Source organism: Protopterus annectens, chromosome 10.part0 (genome assembly GCF_019279795.1).
Source record: "Protopterus annectens isolate FY-2018-M chromosome 10.part0, PAN1.0, whole genome shotgun sequence".
Classification (NCBI taxonomy): Eukaryota; Metazoa; Chordata; order Ceratodontiformes; family Protopteridae; genus Protopterus; species Protopterus annectens.
Window position 1 is genome coordinate 873,336,314 of NC_056744.1, and position 20,259 is coordinate 873,356,572.

A 20,259-nucleotide genomic window follows, 5' to 3' on the forward strand; every position below is an offset into this window, starting at 1 on the left:
TCTCTTAACATCTTTCAAAACAGGCAAGACCTCATTAGAGAACAAATGATGGATAAAAGATTAGCCAGAGATCCCCCACTCCATTAGACATTGAGCCTGAGTCTGAGGTGTAAAACTTTCTCCTGTTGAGCGGAGAAAGCTTAGTGCTGAAAGGTAGTGTCAAGGAGGTTTGCTACTGACATCTGAGATAGCAGAGTAAATCTAACCAGAGTAGAGTGATCAGAAGTAGATTTTCTTTTCTTTTTACTTTTAAAAGAACAAACTCAGGATATTACAGAAGGAAGACAAAAGTTATATAGAAAATCCCAGTCATACCGCACAAGTGTCCAAATTTTCACATCATATTTTTGGTCTGTTCCTCAGAATATTTCTGCTTTTCTGACAAATCATTGAGAACTGAAGTCACAAAATAATATAAGTTTGAGTTTCTAACTTCATATAGTTCAGAAAATGCATGTCAGCACAAATCTTGTAATTCAGCCAGTTTTTAACTTTATAAGAGCAATATTTAAACTCTGTCCATATTTTGGGCCTTTGACCACCACCACCACCACCCTCATTATTTTAGGCTTTGTCCAGATTTCTAAGAAGAAGATAAAGAGCTATGATCCTAGTTCCACAGAACTGAACAGCATTTCTTGCCATTTCTAGAAAATAAGGCAATCTTGAACAAAAAGTGGAAGTTCATTGTTCAGGTGTGAAACAAATCGGTCTGTCTCTGGACACCGTCAGTTCTTCACTATATCTAGGAAAACAGCTCTCTCCAAAGCCCACATACTTTCTAGTTAGATTGTCTGTTGTGTTGTTCACCTGACTTCAACTGTAAATTGTTTGCATAACTATTTTATATAAAATACCTGTTCCCGTGTTATCATTGCTTACTTATGCAACTACTAAGAGTAAATACCACCTTGTTTGTTTATATACCACATTACCAAGGTCTATTACTATTTTCAGGAAGAGTATTATTTTGACTGTATTTGGAAGTAAAAGATGAAACATCTGTATAATATTCTACCCTTGTTCACCCTTTTCCCAGCAACTATTGCAAAACATTCTAACATGGTGAGTCAAAAGAGTAAAACCTATTGGGGTGTATTTGGAATCTTACCTTTTATATCATTAGGAAAAAGATTATGGTATTAGCAATGCATGTCTCCTACTAAAGGCACCAGAAGCAGAACCTGTTAAAGAGTAGTCAACTGCATCATATCCATTCTTAACCAAATGAGCTCCAACCTTATCTGCATATTGTGTCAGTTCTGAAAGCTTTTGTCTTATAATAGCATATGTAATCTCTTTGGTCAAGCTATAAATCTGCTTGAGAATATCAAAATGGTATTGTGGCCTCTTATGGATAATGAATAGCCCACATACCAAGGATTGTTAATGCTACACAGACATTTGTGTCTACTGACACAGGGATTCCATGCATCCCACTCAATTCCATGTGTGGAAAACACATATATTAGCTCATATGTGGTGTCTCTGTCCACAAGGTAGTGACATCCAGTATAGCTAAAGCAGATCCATTGTAGTAAACTCATAAATTTTCTTGTTGACAGGTATTGTTCTTAGAAAAGAGGTAACACACAGTCCCTTACGTGGCTCTAATTTAGTTGCTGGATCAGTCAGTCACCAATTTCCTGTATTTCTAAATCATTCTATAAAACTTCTTGGTCTTTTGAGGAGCACATAGCATGTTTTTGTCCCACTTGAAAATTACATATAAGAAATTAGTAAATGTTTTTTTCTTTCTTCCCACTTCAAGAAAATGACTGTGGAATTAATCAGTAAAGGGTGGAATTGATAGAGTGGTCCATCATAAAATTAAACACATCACCAAAAGACATGTCCTTGGAGGATAACCTAAAAATAAAGAATATTCATCATCATTATCCATATTTTATGGCACATGGGGTGGACCTCTGATTGTAGCATGCAGGCGGTGTTCTTCATCTTAGTTTCTGATGGTAAAGGTGTGGCTAGCCCCCTTATCTTTCCATTTCTTTTCTTTTTGTTTCTTTTCTTCTCATATCTTTTTTCTTTTCATTGATTCCCTTTAAATAGAATGTTTTAGCTCAGATTAAAACTGGATGCAGAGTTTTGCACTAAATCAAAATGCTCCCGTGCTATGAATTTATATTCTATAGTCACATGACCTCTCATACCCAACTGCTGAAGTCTGACCCTCAAATGTCCACATCTGTCATGTCCGTGCTGCAAATTTATATTCTATGGGCACATGACCTCTCATACCCAACTGCTAAAGTCTGACCCTCAAACGTCCACATCTCTCATGTCCGTGCTACAAATTTATATTCTATGGCCACATGACCTCTCATACCCAACTGCTGAAGTCTGACCCTCAAATGTCCATATCTGTCATGTCTGTGCTATGAATTTATATTATATGGTCACATGACCTCCCATACACAACTGCTGAAGTCTGACCCTCAAACGTCCACATCTCTCATGTCTGCCATAGATGCCAATTCCCTAATAGTAAAGTTCTGATGTTGCTCAGGCATATGTTCATATGACTCCCAGTCCCTGGGCATTAGTAGCAGGACTTTTGCAAAGGAAGTCTGAAAGGAAGCAAGAAAAACCTTTGTGGTGTCAGGAGTCAAGTACACTGAAATGCCAGTCAATTACTTAAGATAACTGTGGCCCAACGTTCAAGGAATAAGTTTTTTGGCAAGTTTGTTCAGGTCTTCTTTCTTTCTTTCTTTCTTTCTTTCTTTCTTTCTTTCTTTCTTTCTTTCTTTCTTTCTTTCTTTTTCAACTTTATTCTGAATCTGTTTTTGTTAGAGATGATAGGAGTTAAAACCAGCTCCTCTCCCTTAGATTCCCTTGAAATAATGTGGTTAGTAGGTAGAATAGGGGATCTTGAATGGGCTTCACTCAAAAGAGTGGGTGGGTGAGCCTAAATTCTAGCATCAGCACGGGACTAGTGCCATGCTGGACAACAAGCCCAAGTGGGCCTTTTGTTTACCCTTTAAATTCAGATTGCTGCATAGTACTGATTTGTTTAGGTTTTTGTTTTCCTGAGGTCTATATTATTTCCTCAAACGATGTCTCCACAAAATCCCTATTCATCAATGCAACTACATTGAATGCTGCATTCAGTGAACAATTACTGCATAGAAGTTTTTCCCTGGGAAAGTCATAGGTGGCCAGCATTGTGAATTAGCTATTTTCCACATTGTAGTGTGAGCTCGGAGTCGGTATATTTAAGTACGGTGGATGTGTGGGGGGTGCTCCCCCACCTTCGTGAGTGTAAAATTATGCAGTTCGGATTACGGTTGTTCTTGCGGACAAGTAGTTTCTTTCCCTGGGAAAGAAGTTCAGTGATTGTAATGTTCGCTGAATGGCTGTTTGATGGGTAGTGATCAATCAACAGCCATTCAATGGAGACATCTTTTGAGGAAATAATATGTTCATTTTCTTGGACACCTCATATGTCCCTTTAACCACATGATTTTTCACTGATTTAGAAACTACTGCAAACTGTGAAGGAGAATAACTGCCCTGTACTTTTACTTGCTGTAAGCACTAATAAATGATTAGTCCTGCTTGATAAATTATCTTAATTAAAATAGACACATTCTACAGAGGATTGAGTGTCAAACTTTTTCCCCAGACAAAAATGAGGAAACAAGGAAGATTATACTTGGTATAGCATCTGATGGTCACAAAATTACTTACCAACAATTTTCTCAGAATATATAATTTATCCTTAGCAATTTCAGATAAATTGTACTTAGGCTTTGAAGCAGAAACTCTGTACTAATTACTGTGATTGCTGAGTAAAACTAATCCTAAGTGAGGAAGGCACTGCTAAACTGCTGAAGCAGCCTTTTACTTCAGGTGGCAAGAAAGAACTAACTGAGCATATGGACTGCTGTCCTTTGCAGTAGGGATACTCTATAGGGGCCCCAGTGTGTGCATACAGTCTGACATGCTCAGGAATATGTAGTCGCTGAAAAATCTCATCCAGGATCGATATCCACATCAAGAAGACATCCCATCTGTATATACAAATCAAGGCACAAACAATTCCTTTGTTGTACTTTGAACATACACATGCATATTGCTGTTTCACCCTTTATTTAAAGGAAAGTCAGTATGATGCTTTTAACTAATGCAGGTGCAAGATGGCACTTTATAGCAGACAATACATGTTTACCTAATGAGTGATGCATATTGCAGTAATTAGCTATCTAATTAATTAAAATAAAAAAACTAACTAAATTATTAATTGTTTTGAGAAAGGGTTTCTCCTGTAGGCAGTGACTAAAAAGCTAAATGTTCCAGAGTAGATTAATTATGTATAGTTAGCTCTTTACTTCTGTTTTTGAAACAATATTTCTTCAACCCACAGGTATTTTCAACCCCCCATGGACTGGAGGTGCATGTCAGAAGGTCTCACAGTGGAACCAGACCATTTGCCTGTGAAATGTGTGGGAAAACCTTTGGTCATGCAGTTAGCCTGGAGCAACACAAGGCTGTACATTCACAGGTACAGTAAGAATGTGTCAATGGCTGCACGTATTTGTTAAGTGTGTTCATTTCAAAACATTTAAACTAATCAGTTGTCAAATCAGTTCTGTTCCTTAAAGAGTAATTAGTATCAGAAAGTGTTAAAAATGTGAATTGTTTTAAAAGGACTCTAAAATTCCTTCAAGTATGCTTCAAAGAAAAATGATAAGGCTGGGGTAGGGACAGCTGCATATGTATGAGTTGCAACAAAGTGGAGTCTCAGTAGACATATCCTTCTCTGTCAGCAAAGAAAGTTGTTCCTTTTCTAAAGCAATTCTTGTGTTTTGCTTTGAGGATGCCTATATCTGGTGCTTTAGTATAAAACAAATAGTAATAATTTGTCCTGTGTCTAGTTTATCAGTTCATTAGGAGCAGTGCCGCACTACCGTTAGTATAGCACACCTGACATATCTTACCGTAAGAACATTGCTTCTGGAATCATGTTGTCATCTTAAATCTGATAATCCAGATGTGAAATGATGAGTAACACTGCAGAGCACACTAAAGGGTTTAAGGCTGAAATGCAAACATAACAAGAGGGAAAATCATTCTAACATGGCAGCATGCATACAGAAGGTTCATTCATTTTAATGCTAATATTTGTTTTAGGCAATGGGTGACTGCAGATTTTCACCTGGGATATGTGGGGAAAATCTACGTAACAGAGACATTTTTAGTCTCCCACCAGTAGTGGGTGATGTAGCTGAGTGCTCGGTGGTCTCCTTTGTCATAAACTTAGTAAGAACTCTGAATTTGTGAATCCATTATAAGTATTCGTCTGCTGGTGGTGGGGAAAACAAGAGTAAATCTATGAACTTACCTGCTCACATCTACTTGCATTGCTGCTTTTTACTGGTGTGAGTGCAGGAGGTCTTCAGAAAGGTAAAAGTAGTATGTATGCATTGTTTATTTGGACTACAAAAAGCAGAAAGCTGCTGAATACCCAAGCAGAGCTCCACGTGGTCCTGCAGAGGGGTCCTGGCAACAGAGAACTGAAAGAAGCAACCACTTTCCAGATTTAAGTATTATTTGGCTTTTTTATCTGCATTGTCCTCCCTGGCTTTCATTTAACTAGCTATAACTGTTTTTGTGTCTATCTGCTGATTTCTGAAGTATCTGCACTTAAAAGTAGCATTTTGGTCGACTCTGGTCGATTAATACTGTTTTTTTGTTAATTTAACTGCTGAGGCTGCCCACTAAAGTGTGCTAGCCTGTGTAAATCGATTTTACTGTTTGCTTAATTGCATTTCTGTGTGCTTTCCTGAAAAAACAAAAAACAAAAAAAATACTCCTTGTTTTCCCGCCTTTGCTCGACTAGTTTGGACCAGTATACAGGCTTTGCTGTATTCTGGGCTGTGTGTAGTTCCTGTGTTGGCCATTGCCTTACTTGGACAGAAGGAAGTTTCTGAGCTCACCAGTGGGAGTGGGGAGCCTTGAGCAGCCTATCTGTCCCTGGGGGAAGTGACCTCAGCACTTGAGCTGTAAATTATTGGTTGCTTTAGACCATTTCTAGCTCTTTTCAAGTTCCCTGTAAAAAATCCGCCTCAGGGCGTTTTTTTCTGGCTATATACCCAAGCAGAGCTCCACGTGGTCCTGCAGAGGGGTCCTGGCAACAGAGAACTGAAAGAAGCGACCACTTTCCAGATTTAAGTATTTTTTGGCTTTTTTTATCTGCATTGTCCTCTCTGGCTTTCATTTAACTAGCTATAACTGTTTTTGTGTCTATCTGCTGATTTCTGAAGTATCTGCACTTAAAAGTAGCATTTTGGTCGACTCTGGTCGATTAATACTGTTTTTTTGTTAATTTAACTGCTGAGGCTGCCCACTAAAGTGTGCTAGCCTGTGTAAATCGATTTTACTGTTTGCTTAATTGCATTTCTGTGTGCTTTCCTGAAAAACAAAAACAAAAAATACTCCTTGTTTTCCGCCTTTGCTCGACTAGTTTGGACCAGTATACAGGCTTTGCTGTATTCTGGGCTGTGTGTAGTTCCTGTGTTGGCCATTGCCTTACTTGGATAGAAGGAAGTTTCTGAGCTCACCAGTGGGAGTGGGGAGCCTTGAACAGCCTATCTGTCCCTGGGGGAAGTGACCTCAGCACTTGAGCTGTAAATTATTGGTTGCTTTGGACCATTTCTAGCTCTTTTCAAGTTCCCTGTATAAAAATCCGTCTCAGGGCTTTTTATGGGTTGGGCGCATAGCGCAGCAGTGGTTATACAGGTTTAAACTATTTCTGGCTCCGACAAGTCTGCTCTTCAATTTTTCACTTAGAAAGCTCTACTCAGTCTATTTAGCTGTATATATTAGCACTGTTTTCGGGACTTCTAGTCTTAGCAAGCACTCTTATAATAAAGTAAGCACTCTTATACTAAAGTAAGTACTACAGCCATCCACTACCCCCTGTGAATACCCACTTCCCTTAAAGGCACAGCACTCCTTATAATATTCTAGTATGTCGAGTGGTAGACCACTAGCATCCTCTCTTGTTCAGCTGGTTAACCTGGGAATCTTAAGACAATGTTACAATTGTCTCATGTACACAGACAACCCTCTCCTCCTTCCTACTAACACAAATACTTGTGAGAGATGCAACTATATAGCCAGACTGGAGGCTGAACTCTCTCAACTCAGGACTGGCAAGACCAGACAGGAGGAGAAGGTACCCACACCAAGCAAAACCGGTCACACATAAAACCACCACCACTACAAACCAAACACATAAGAACACAAAGACATACTCAGAGGCTCTTATAAAAAACTTACCAAAACAACAGAGGCCTCCAAAGCAGACACCCATAAATACACCCCCACAAAACGTAACACCTACAACACATACCTCAAACAACAGGTGTGTCACACAATCACAGCCCCTAAGGCAAAACACTATGCCAGAGACACTAGTAATAGGTGACTCTATAGTCAGACACACCGACGTTCCACTTACCAGGCTGAATAAGGAGAGGGTAACGGTGAGCTGCCTATCGGGAGCTAGGATCCGCCACATTACATATGCACTCAGGTCACTCCAATGCAAGTACAAGTATGATGCAGTCATTGTCCATGCTGGTGTGAATGACCTGAGACATACCTCCCTGGACTACATGAAAAGAGACATTGAGGAGCTCTCCGATTATGTAGCCCAGACTGGTATGACCCTGACCCTGAGCAGCATCCTGCCTTCACCAAGAATGATGCCTCAGTACAAAGACAAAATGATCAATTTTAACAATTGGCTTAATCACTGGTGTCATTCTAGGGGATCCAATGTCTGTCAGCCTGGGATGACATGCTGGACAAGCCGTTGCTTCAAGGGATGGCTTGCACCTGTCACCACTGGGCTTCCGGATACTGGCCAAGGCTCTTGCCACCCCATAGTGCCTTTTAGGCAATGCTCAAAAGACAAATCAACCTCCGTAAAAACAAAAATGGAAAAAATTAAGGGTAATGCTGCTCAACGCCAGAAGTCTAAATCTCAAGATGCAGGCACTCAAGCACTTCTTAGTATGGAGAACATCGATGTCTGTGCAGTAACTGAAACCTGGTTCAAGGCTCCTGAGAGCACTCCAGCGCTACCAGGCTATACCTCATATCATGCTTTTCGCCTCAAGTTCCAGGCCGAACCACAAAGGAGGGGAGTGTCCATTTTCATAAAGGACACCCACACCTCTCGATTGGTGGCTACCCATGAAGCATCAGAAACCATACAAGTTTTACTCACCATAGGCAAACTGCCATACAACTGGTCGCATGTTATAGAACACCCTCCCAATCCCAGGAATCCCATCAAGCATTCCTGAAAACACTGGAGGATATGAATGTCACACCAAACACCATCATATTGGGTGACTTCAACTACCCCAACATAGACTGGGCCCACTATTCTAGCCCTAACACCCTAGCCCAAAGATTCCTGGAATTCATTAACTCAAATGCTATGGAGCAACTGGTCACTTCTCCTACGAGGAGAGATAATATACTTGACCTGATTATCACAAACATGGGGTCCAAATGCTCTGCAATCAATATAAACCCCTCACTAGTAAGATCTGACCATAAACTGATCACGTTGGATGTACATATCCCACCCCCACCCCCAGAACAAAAGACTACAGTGAAAAATTTTTCAAAAGCTGACTTTACACTCCTTAAGTCAGAAATGATATCCTTTAAGCCTACTGGGTTAATGGAAACCACATCCCAAAATGCTGAATCCTACACAACAGCCTTCTACGGACATCTCCAAGAATGCATGGATCAAGCAATCCCAACTAAAACCAAGACCCTCTCCACCAAGGGAAAATGCCCGGTTTGGTGGACCCCGGCTATAAACAAACTGTACAACAAAAGAAGGAAGCTACTGCAGGACAAAGCCAAATCCCACAAGGGAAAGGCTTCCCTGATCAGCACAAGTAAAAACTACGTTCTCTCATAAAACATCTAAAGCCAACTTTGAGAGAAAGATTGCCAAGGATACCAAAGACAATCACAAGGCCTTCTTCAATTATGTCAGAACCTTGGGAGGAAATTCTCAGATATGCTCTGAGTAGGTACACAATGACAAAAAATTCACTGACCCTACCGACATTGCCAATATTCTGGCAGATAGGTTCAGTGCAAATTTCTCTCCTCCCTCACCCCCTAAAGATGTAGTAATTATCCCTGCTGAATGTAACCTACCTGTCATCTCAGACATACAGGTGAAATCAGCACTCAACAAAGCAAAAAACACAGCATCTATGGGACCCGATGGTATCCCCGGTTGCGTGTTACGTGAACTTCAAGATGAACTAAACCCGCACCTAAAAACGCTATTCAATCTTAGCCTCACTACAGGATATGTACCTGAACACTGGCGACAGCAACAGTGGTCCCACTCCACAAAGGGGGAAATTCTACTGACCCTGGTAACTACCGCCCCATAAGTCTGACCAGCCTGGTCTGCAAGGCTATGGAAAGAATCATCATGGAACTCATAAATGGCGATATTGGAGATCTGCAGACCCTTGATCCCACCCAGTTCGGTTTTGTAAAAGGCAGATCCTGCCTCTTAAACCTGGTTGACTTCTTCGAGACAGTCACTAGTGCCATCGACGAGGGCAAGGCTGTCCACACTGCCTACTTGGACTTGGCTAAAGCCTTTGACACGATACCACACTCTGGCATCATAGACAAGCTCAGCAGCCTAAATGTAAATCCATATGTCACAAGATGGGTAGCAAACTGGCTAAAAAACAGAACCCATAAGGTCAAAATTGCTGGAGCCATGTCAGACTCAAAACCAGTCATGAGTGGTGTCCCACAGGGCTCAGTCTTGGGACCACTCTTATTCGGCATTTACTTCTCGGATGTGAAAGCAAATATGGGAGGATTATGGCTGACAAAGTTTGCAGATGACTGCAAACTGGGTGCCATAGTTGATTCATCTGCTGACACACACATCCTACAGAAAGGTCTCACTGAAACGGACAACTGGTGCCGGAATCATGGTCTCAAACTTAACGCCAAAAATGTATAGTCATCCCCTTTGGGAAAAACAAAGTACCCACAAATTATCACATAGACAATAACCCACTGAGTACAGAAGAAGTAATCAGAGACCTGGGGACTCAAGTCGATAGTGACCTCTCCTTTGACAACCATGTTGCCAAAGTGGTCAGAAAGACATTCTACCTTGCCCATCTCATCATGAAGGGATTCTCATCCAGATCAAAGGAGGTCATTGTACCTCTATATTCCTCACTTGTCAGGCCCATGATTGAATATAATGCTCCATTTGGGATGTATCTCACCCGGCACATGCAACAACTGGAAAGACCCCAGAAGTACCTCACCAAGAGGATCATGGGTCTCAAACATGTGCCTTATCCAGCTAGATTAAAGAAACTCCAGCTCTATTCAGTAGCATACCGCCTGCTCAGAGGTGATTTGTGCCTAACATATAGGGCCATGTCCAACCAAGAACTGATGGACATGCTCCATCTCAAAAATCCAGATCCACCAGAACCACGCGAGCTAAAGATTTCAACCTCTGCACAAATATGAATAAAACATGCTGGAGGGATAGATTCATAACACAGAGGTTGCCCGTACTCTGGAACAAAATCCCAGTTCATGTGAGACAGAGCCCTTCATTGGCACTGTTCAAGAAAAATCTCGATGCATGGATGGGAGATCGTAAGTTTACCCCGGGAGTCACCTCAGTGTCACTACTAGACAGAGGTATAGTTTACTAAATAATGGGGTCCCACATGTGTCACTACTAGAGAGGCGCAACTATATAATACGGGGTGGCGTAAGCCACATCATTGTTGGCTAGGCTTGTAAATGCCCCAGGGCAGATAGCCTAGTACACTACTATGAAACTATGAAACTATGAATAATAAACAACGTAATAAAAAAAGCTTTAATCTCTCAGGATGAAGAAGTCTCTGGCTTTTTCAGGCTGAGGTAAAAAGGGAAAAGCAGAAATACTCATAAAATATCACATGACCTATCCTGATTACTTATAACAAATCATATGACTTATTACATGAGTAATGCTTTAACTGCTTTTTTTTCTTTCTTTTTAAGACTTTGAAATTGTTAATGTCATTGATCCCAATGAGAACACAGGCATTAAACCTTTGCTGACATCTATATTCTCCTCAATCTAATTCATCCTCTGCATCAGACCTAGTGTTGACATTCTTAATTTGTCAATCACAACAAATTTAAAGCATGAAGTTATCATACAAGTACTAGTGTGTCTTGACAAAGAATTTGTACTGTCCTTATTGACCATGGTATGGACATGATCATAAATTCTGGCATGCAATTTATCTCATTCTGCAGAAGTCTTTCATGAAAGGAAAACTCTGAGACAGTAAAGTTTTTTTCTGTTAAGTTGTTTTTGTTTATCATTTCCTATCAAGCAAGAGCCACAGCTCTGATTTTAGGAGTTCCTCAGAAGTATTGAATAAATTTGTGACTTGCTTAGTGTCCTTTAGAGTTGAGGAAGAAGTTGTATGAATCGTCTCCAATGGTTGGCTGTCATTGGCTAGCAACAGAAAAAAAAAAACAATGCTTGAGAACTTTGAATTGGTGTGCAAGCCTGCACTATAGTTTAAATACAAACAATACGCAGGTAAAATCTGTTTGTACCATTTACAATACCGCTTCATGTCACCTATTCCCATCTTGTTAAATTGAGGGTAAAAACAAATATCCACTCTTTGCAGCTCACTGATAAAAAGTAAATAATGTATGTATGTTTTGCTTTACCAAACCGAATACAGCTTATTTTTGTAATGATCACCCACTTAGTAAAATATACAATAGCAAACATTTAGTGCCACCTGACTCTAGTAAGGTATAGCTGTGTCTTCTTATTTTCATAGGTTTGCGGGCCATTTTCAAGCCTAGTAAATTGACCCATATGGGATTCAAACCCTGCACCTTGTGTCTGTAAGATAAACACATTAACCATTATGCCATCCTCCCACCCCTTTATGTAATATGAGTTGTTGATAAATTTCAGATAATCCAGCAACGTAACAGCTGTTGTCTGTTACGGTCTAATTAAACATATCTTTCTTTTGCAGACTTCCAGTTATCCAGTTTCAGTGTATTGCCAAAATAAAAACATGAACTAAATGTTGATGAGGATGAGGATGATGATAACAATAATGATGAAGTAGGTCCATAACTTCTCTTTTAAGATTTTTGTCGTTATTCCTTTTCAGGAACGAAGTTTTGACTGCAAAATATGCGGCAAGAGTTTCAAAAGATCCTCGACTCTGTCAACTCACCTACTTATTCACTCTGATACCAGACCTTATCCCTGTCAATACTGTGGCAAAAGGTTTCATCAGAAATCAGATATGAAAAAACACACCTTCATCCACACAGGTAAGCAGAAAAAAATACAGGTGTAATGCTTGGTGTGTACTCTCGGTATATTTAGGATCAATTAATTAGCTAAGGCCAGTTTATATTGCCAGTTGTCACTTCTGAAAGATCCTAAATTTAAGAAGTGCAATGATTTTTTTAATATGGTAGTGCTTCTTGACGAGGATACATCGTTTGTTTCGTGGGTTCTCAGATTTTCTCCTGCCTTTCCTTATTTATTACTGTTATGAATATTAGAGGCCAACATCAACCTGTAATCTGGCTTGCATGCGAGGTAGTATAGACGGTGAGGTCACTCTGTAATGCTGAATAAATGAACTTGTGGATGGATGGGACACCGGAGCTGGATTCATTACGGCATCTGTTTAATAACTGAATCCCAGAAATCCAATCACTGTTGCGTTGCTTTAATATGATCCGCGCTCTACTGATTCAGACATGTCCTTCCCTGTGATGATTTGTACAGTGTTATAATAGCCTGGCCTTGATTTAAAGGGCCATTAAAATGGCAGGTGACTGGTTCGGGCTGAAAAGAGCATCATCTCTGCTAAGCCCCGGCAATTCTGAGCTGACAAAGACATCTTTTAAATTAAATAAACAGCGGGCAGGCGGCTTCTGGGCTCGATCACAGTTTCTAAACATTTACTTTGAGATGGTTCATTTCAATAGCTGCATTTTACCCTACTGAACAATGGATGGAGGTGACTAAATCGTCTCAGGTTTCATATTCTGTGACAAGTTGACAATGCAGCATTATGCCGAACAGCCGAGTGTAATCTGCTCATGGAAACTGATTTCTGGTAAAACAAAGCCCTGTCTTCTCTCTCTCTCTCACACACACACACACACACACACACACACACACACACACACACACACACACACGCGCGCGCGCGCGCGCACATTGAGGAAAGAAAAGGAAACAAAAGTGAGTTTAATGCATTTTCTGATGTACTTGATTACTCTTGTAGAAGGCGTATAGCATGTCTGTAGAAACAAATGTAGTTTTGTGTAAGCCTGAGGTGTATTCTATATTTAGCTTTCTGGGTACTTCATATAATTGTGTTAATAAAGCCTGCAGTATGCACAGAAAATACAATTTTGTAAACATTGTTAGAGAGAAAAGATGCCACTCACCATTCTCAAACCCCAATATCATTTCTCTCAACCTCTTAGAGCAATAAATCTGGACATAGCCTAAAATAATGGGGGGGGGGGGGCAAATGCCCCAAAATAGGGGAAGATTTTAAATATCACTCCTATAAACTTAAACATTGATAGGATAACAGCATCTGTGTTAGCATGCATTTCCTGGACACTATGAAGTCTGAAATTCAAATGTATATTATTTAGTGACCAGTTTTCAGCGATTTGCAGAAAACCACAAATTTTGAAGAGCAGACTAAAAATATGAAATATGGATGTTCTTCGAAAATCTGCCGGTTATCGTTGTGGAAGTCTAGAAACATTACGCTAGTAGTATACCTACCTCTGATCTGTCCAGATTTTTGCAGAATGTGCAGATATTTCCCTTATATTTTCGGTCTGTTTCTCATAAAATGTTAATTTCTGGCCAATCTTTGGCAAATTGGTGAGGATTAAAGTCAGAAAATATTGACAGACGTTTGAGTGTCAGGTTTCATACCTTTCGGAAAAGTCAGGCAAACACAAAATCTGTCATTCAGAATCTGTACCTGTACCCTAACTGTCCAGAATTTCGCAAAATATCCAGATTTTTGCCTCAAGTTTATGATCTGCCCTTTTGTGTGCGTGCGTGTGTTGCAAAAGTATTGGGGATTGTGGTCACCAAACAATGAGTCATTTGAGTTTCAGACTTCATACCCTTCAGAAATTGAAAACGAATGCAAACCCTGTTAGTGTAGCACCTTTCTGAGTTGATAAGAGCACTATATTTATCCGTGATTTAGCGTCTTTCACCACCACTTTTTTAACTTTCTGCAGAAGTCTTGCGCAAAGAGGTTGACAGGTATGCTCTCAACTGTACCTCATTATGAGGAGCGTTCCTCACTTTGGCTCTTAAAAAAATTATGTTCCACTCTGAAAGGTTTTCACACACATTCATTGTTATTTTTAACAACTATCCAAAGTAAATAATATCGAATAACAGTGGATCATACTAATTTAGCAAAATACGTTTTAAGAATGAATTAGCAATGAATAAGTATGCTGTGAGCTTCATATATAAAACTGCACATTTTACATATTTGTTTCACAGCATGAGGGGTAGTGTTCCATAATCTGGAGTTGGATGGTTAAGAACTATAGGCGGGATCTCTACGTGCTTATGTTGGACTGAGTGCTTGCCCCCCCCCCCCCCGAAAAAACAAAAACAACAACAACACTGTCCGAAGGAAATAAAGCAATTCCTACTTGAGCAAATGCAGTGTTACAAGTCAAAGATTGCTAGTAATAAGGATTTTTTTATAAACAAGCGTTCTTGTTTACTTTCCCTTAGCAACAAAGAAGCTATTAAAAAGTGCACACACTATTTCTGTTGGGACTTCACAGATCTCTGGAACAAAATGATTATTTATGGTAAACTATAAAAGGTGCCTTTAATCCTGAATAACCCTTACTGAAATAGAATTCTTAAAATATTGTGCGCTATTATAGACAAAGCCAGCAAGCAATGGCATCTATGAGCCGAACAGAAATGTCAGCCTTCAACAGATGACAGTTACTGAAAAGTATGTGGCCTCCGAAAAAACTTTACAACCATTTCACCTTTATGAGGGGGGGGGGGCTTGTTCTGGATAAGGTAGATACTAAACAACACGGAGGTTAATGAAGTCTGAAAGTCTGCGGGGCGGGGGAGAGATAAGATTGAAAGGTGTAAATGCGTTATAGTGTTACAGGCTTGGTTTGGCGCTGAGGGGTCCCACCGAGACCAACACGCGCAATTAATCTGACTTGCTAACAGAAGTAAAGGATACCGTTAACTGCGTCTGTGCACCTATTTTTACTTTCATCTGTGAGAGGTACTGTATGCATACAAGACACTGGAAACCAATGCACTTAAATATTAAGGTTGTGCTTGCTTCTGTTTTAAGTATACTTCACTGATTCTTTCAGTTCCGCTACAGTGAAGCTGTTATTCCCTCTTTTGTTCCAATTCCTTTCCTGGTTGCTGTTCAGACAAAGTCGTTAAACAAGTAAAGTCCTAGATGCAAAATTACCCAGGTGATACAATGGAAAGTGGGGTTTGTTTTCCATTCTGAGCTAAGGTGCTTTTACGCCAGAGTTTTCGCTGGCCACTCCGGTTTCCATATCCTAAAGATATTAGATGAAATGGTGGTACTCCAAAGTGTGTGTGTGTGTGTGTGTGTGTGTGTGTGTGTGTGTGTGTGTGTGTGTGTGTGGACCTGCGTTACACTGGCGTCCTCTCCGGTATTATTTTCTCTACCTAAGGCTAACACAGAGTGACTACAGGAATAGAAACCAAGTCCCACTACACTGAACTAAGCACAGCGAGATAACCGGACGGTTATTAAATGAAAGAATTTGCCATGGCAATGTATTTCGGGTAATCCTGTCTGTGACATCTGTACCATTAAGTCTAATCTGTAATGCCACTGCAGTTCATCAAGGTAAATGAAACAAATACTGAAGTGTAGGATACAAAATCTGAAAGTCCTACCTAGCATCTGGCGGAAAATAATTGAAGGTCAAACATAACAGGAACAGCGGAGAAGGTATCGATGTGTCGTTTGATTTCAATTGTTTATACCAGGTGTTAAAAGAAAAAAAACGTGAGTTGTTGCTTACTGCGCCTTATATAAGTTCGGGGATGGTGCCACCCGAAAAGAAGTTTTATGGGAAGATCAGTTTTTGAGATTCCCTCTTCTCCGAGTTTTCGTACTTTTTGGATTTCGGCACTCGGCATTAGGAGTGCGGGCATAACAACTTGGTTATGATCAGGATCCCATCATACCTCTCTGTGTTTTACCTTACATGTGTACCCTCATAGCTCATGGTATATAAATATTTCGCAGAATCTCCAGCTTTTTGTTAAGTATTTTTGGCATGCTTCTCATAAAAAGTTTCCTGACATATCACTGAGGACTGAAGTCAGAAATAATGACAGATTTGAGTTTCAGACTTCATCTCATTTAGAAAAATGCATGGTACTGTAAAACCTGTAAGAGAAATGTTTAAAATCTGTCACTGATTTGGGGGTTTTGTAAACACACACACACACACACACGCACACACACAAACACCAAACTAAATAAACATTTTACTTTTCCAGGAAGTCACATCAAGCGTGGCTTCTCAAAGCATTCTGAAAACGGATTCAAGAGGAAATGCAGTTACTAATCATGCACAAAATATGCACTGCATCAATTAAAAGTACACCCCGCCTACGATGTAAGGGGTAAAACAAAAGCATACACGTTCATATTTTCATAGTTTTTGTCGCTGCAACAATGTTGTATGCATTTAGTATTATACAGATATTTTGGCCAGCTGTAACTGAATTTTGTATTGCTTTACAGGAGAAAAACCTCACAAATGTCAAGTGTGCGGGAAATCATTCAGCCAGAGTTCGAACCTGATAACCCACAGCCGCAAACATACGGGGTTCAAACCTTTCGGGTGCGATCTGTGTGGGAAAGGGTTTCAGAGGAAAGTGGATCTGCGGCGACACCGTGAAACTCAGCATGGACTGAAGTGAAATGATAAAATAACCACGTGGAATAATTGGAATTTGCATCAAGTGAAACACTATTGTGTTAAAGAGATTTGCTAACAGGCTAGACCCCTCGGATGAACTTGCCTGTGAGACTGGGGTTTAAGGCTTCACAAAGTCAGCAATTCTTAATTTTGTTTAAGTAATGAGCAGGTACATGTATGTATGAGACAGTTTCTCTGTATTCCAGAAACCATGGAAGAAGCGAAGTGTTGTCTAAAAACACTACCCAGAATGTGCCTTAAGCAGGGATTTTGGAACACTCATTTGTGCGCCTATATTAATCGGTGTCAATCAAAATCGTTTAAAAACTTGCTGTGGTTATTCACCTTGTGAGTTGCCGCATTAAAAATTGACCCATAATTAACGAATACAGAAGGATTGCTCTATAGCAACATTATTTCCACTAAATTCGACACGAACATTTATTTTGTGTTTGTTTCACAAGTAAACAATATATTTGCAGTGGATTTTTAAGTGTACTCAAGCCCAGAAATTTGGTACCTAATGCAACGACCTTTTTCAAATACTAGTGACTATAGGAGTTATCATCTTTGTAAATGTGACTGTTTGCTATAACAATTCCAGCTGTATTATTTAATTGCATTTTTGTGCATCATTTATTTATATAAACTACAGAGACCAATTGTTTTGCTGCAAGGCTAAAAGCAGCAAACTGGTAAGTTGCCTTAAAATGAACCCATGGACTTTTTTCATTGAAATGTTTTTTGCGTTTTATACTGTGTGACGTTTGTATATATTATTTTTTGCTTGAACTTTATAGATGTGTAATATGTCTACTGAAACCTATTTATTCAGAAGCTCTTTGATTTAAATTAATAAACTAAAATTTGAAGATTAATCAGTAGTTTTTGGTGTGTAAGTTTACTTATATCAGGAAATGGGAGTTGTGACTTCTGCTGCAGCAACAGATGTTCCATTGGAACAAATTCGAGCCCTGTTTGTATCTGAAATTCCCAAAGAAAGGTGAAAACTTTGCACATACTGATAGCCGTATAATATGGGGTTATATTGGGGGGGGGGGGGGGGCTTGCCTCCAAACCATGAAAATAATAATAATATTAATAATTGCTTGTGTCATTCGGCTTTTCCCAGTTAGGGGTCGCCACAGCGGAAGTCCGGTCCGCTAATGATTGGCAGTAGATTTTTACGTGCTGGCTTGCCGGGCCTAACGCACAACCTTCAACGAAGGAACGCCCATCTACGCATATCGCCACACAGAAGACTGAGAATCAAACGGGTAACGTCTAACTGTGAGGCGATAACGCTACCGCATCACCACCCCCGCAGGTTAATAATAATAATAATAATAATGATAATTTCCGTCAACGTCTCCGTTCACGATCTAGTCGCTTTTTGAGACAATTTAGAAAAACTGTGTGCTTTTCCTTCTGAAATCCCATTAAATCAGTTAGGAATCAATTGCTGGTTGTTGAGAAGCACATTAATGGAATTGTTTTCTGCAGAAGAATAAACAAACAAAATAAAATAAACAAACAGATAAGTAAATGCTAATATTTTTGTTCAAGTGTGCTGCCAGCCAGGTGTACTCGCTACTCAATGCAGTTTATTTTATTCTGAATTATCTCTCAGAAGCATATCTTGTCATTCTGAGGCCAGAATATTTCTACAACTCTTTAAATTTACAGATACAGGGGAACAATAGCTGACAATGATTGCATCAATTTATTAAGCTCAGGGAAGCGACCTCTGGAGAAATGTAGACATTTTAAATGCAAAACAGGGTAAGGGGAAAATAATATGAGATTTTGTGTACGAAATGCTAATTTTCTGGCTACATATACATTCGAAATCCCTTCTATGCATAATCAAAACAGATTACTAATGTCTGCTATTGTGTGAAATTCGATGATTGCAAATACTTTTGTTAATGGTGTACCAAACTCTATTAAAAATGCACTACGTATATTGCATATCACATTATTAATGAGACAGGTTCCGTGCCCCTTTTGTCTGTCAGAGTAACAGTAGTAAAGGGTAGAGAAGACACCGCAGCACACCTTTGTTTCTGTCTCTAAATTTTTAATAACCCCTCTAGCTAGCCATTTGGTGAGGCTCTGTTCCTGCACAAAAGTAGAAGGCCAGGGCTGTCTTAAGCGGAAAAATAAACCCTTTCAGGAGATTCTAGTAGCTGATGTTCAGCCACTGCAAGGATTCAATTACCTATCAACTGTGCAGAGATATCAGTATTCAGTGCTAGTCAAAAGCCAGATGAAGTTCTTGGATTGATTCCGAGTTCAGGACGAACCGGATCTCCGTGCAAGTGGCAAGGACATTATTACTCGTCCATGCTGCTGGATGGGTTGTGAGAATGCGTAGTCCCTAGCCATCAAGTAGCAACACTAAACCTGGAATAGCTTTCCAAACCCTTTACCCCGTGGAAGCAAGAAACTCTCATCTATCTATCTATCTATCTATCTATCTATCTATCTATCTATCTGTCTGTCTGTCTGTCTATCTATCTGTCTATCTATCTGTATATCTATCTAGCTATCTGTCTGTCTGTTTGTCTATCTATCGATCGATCTATCTATCTGTATATCTATCTAGCCAGCTGTTTGAAGGCTTGTCAATTAAGCTGCGCTGGTAGTGTTAAAGATATATTTTAAGAATGTAGATGTATAATGATTGCTAAAAATCTCAGAAGAACGTGAAGCTGCGTATTAAGGACAAAGTCCCAAATACATATCAGAGAATAGCGTGCACATCTGTTTAGCATATTTTAATTTGTACTTGCTTTTTAATGGTATTTTCATTCAGTTCAAACTATTATAACAGTGCATTTATTTCTGTCTGTGTTGTCTATATTAAGCATCCATCTGTTTTTGGCTACTGCCTTGTGGCATTTGAGGTCCTGCAACCCCAATGTTTTTTTTTAATTAATTCTGCCCAAAAACTAATTAATGTTGCTAAAGAGTCGCGGAACGCTTGTGGTGACAGACAAACGTTGCAACCCTGGCTGCCCTTCCTAAAAGGAAACACTTTGTCAACGAGGTTATAACGGCAATCGGGTTGTCACTCTCTAAAACATTCAGTAGGGAAGTGCGGAGAATTCGAATTTCGATTATATGCATAAACTG

General features: G+C 39.7%; 1 protein-coding gene across 2 annotated transcripts in view; it reads left to right on the forward strand.

The window, feature by feature from the left end:
- Positions 1-17,997, forward strand: part of GFI1 (growth factor independent 1 transcriptional repressor) — a 50,522-nt gene extending 32,525 nt beyond the window's left edge. For both annotated transcript variants that reach the window (XM_044085670.1, XM_044085671.1), the window contains exons 5-7: positions 4,385-4,522; positions 12,261-12,426; positions 16,944-17,997. In XM_044085670.1, the coding sequence (XP_043941605.1) occupies positions 4,385-4,522; positions 12,261-12,426; positions 16,944-17,122 (483 nt within the window). In that variant the 3' untranslated portion in view covers positions 17,123-17,997. The remainder of the gene's footprint in view (positions 1-4,384; positions 4,523-12,260; positions 12,427-16,943) is intronic.
- Positions 17,998-20,259: the final 2,262 nt, after the last annotated feature.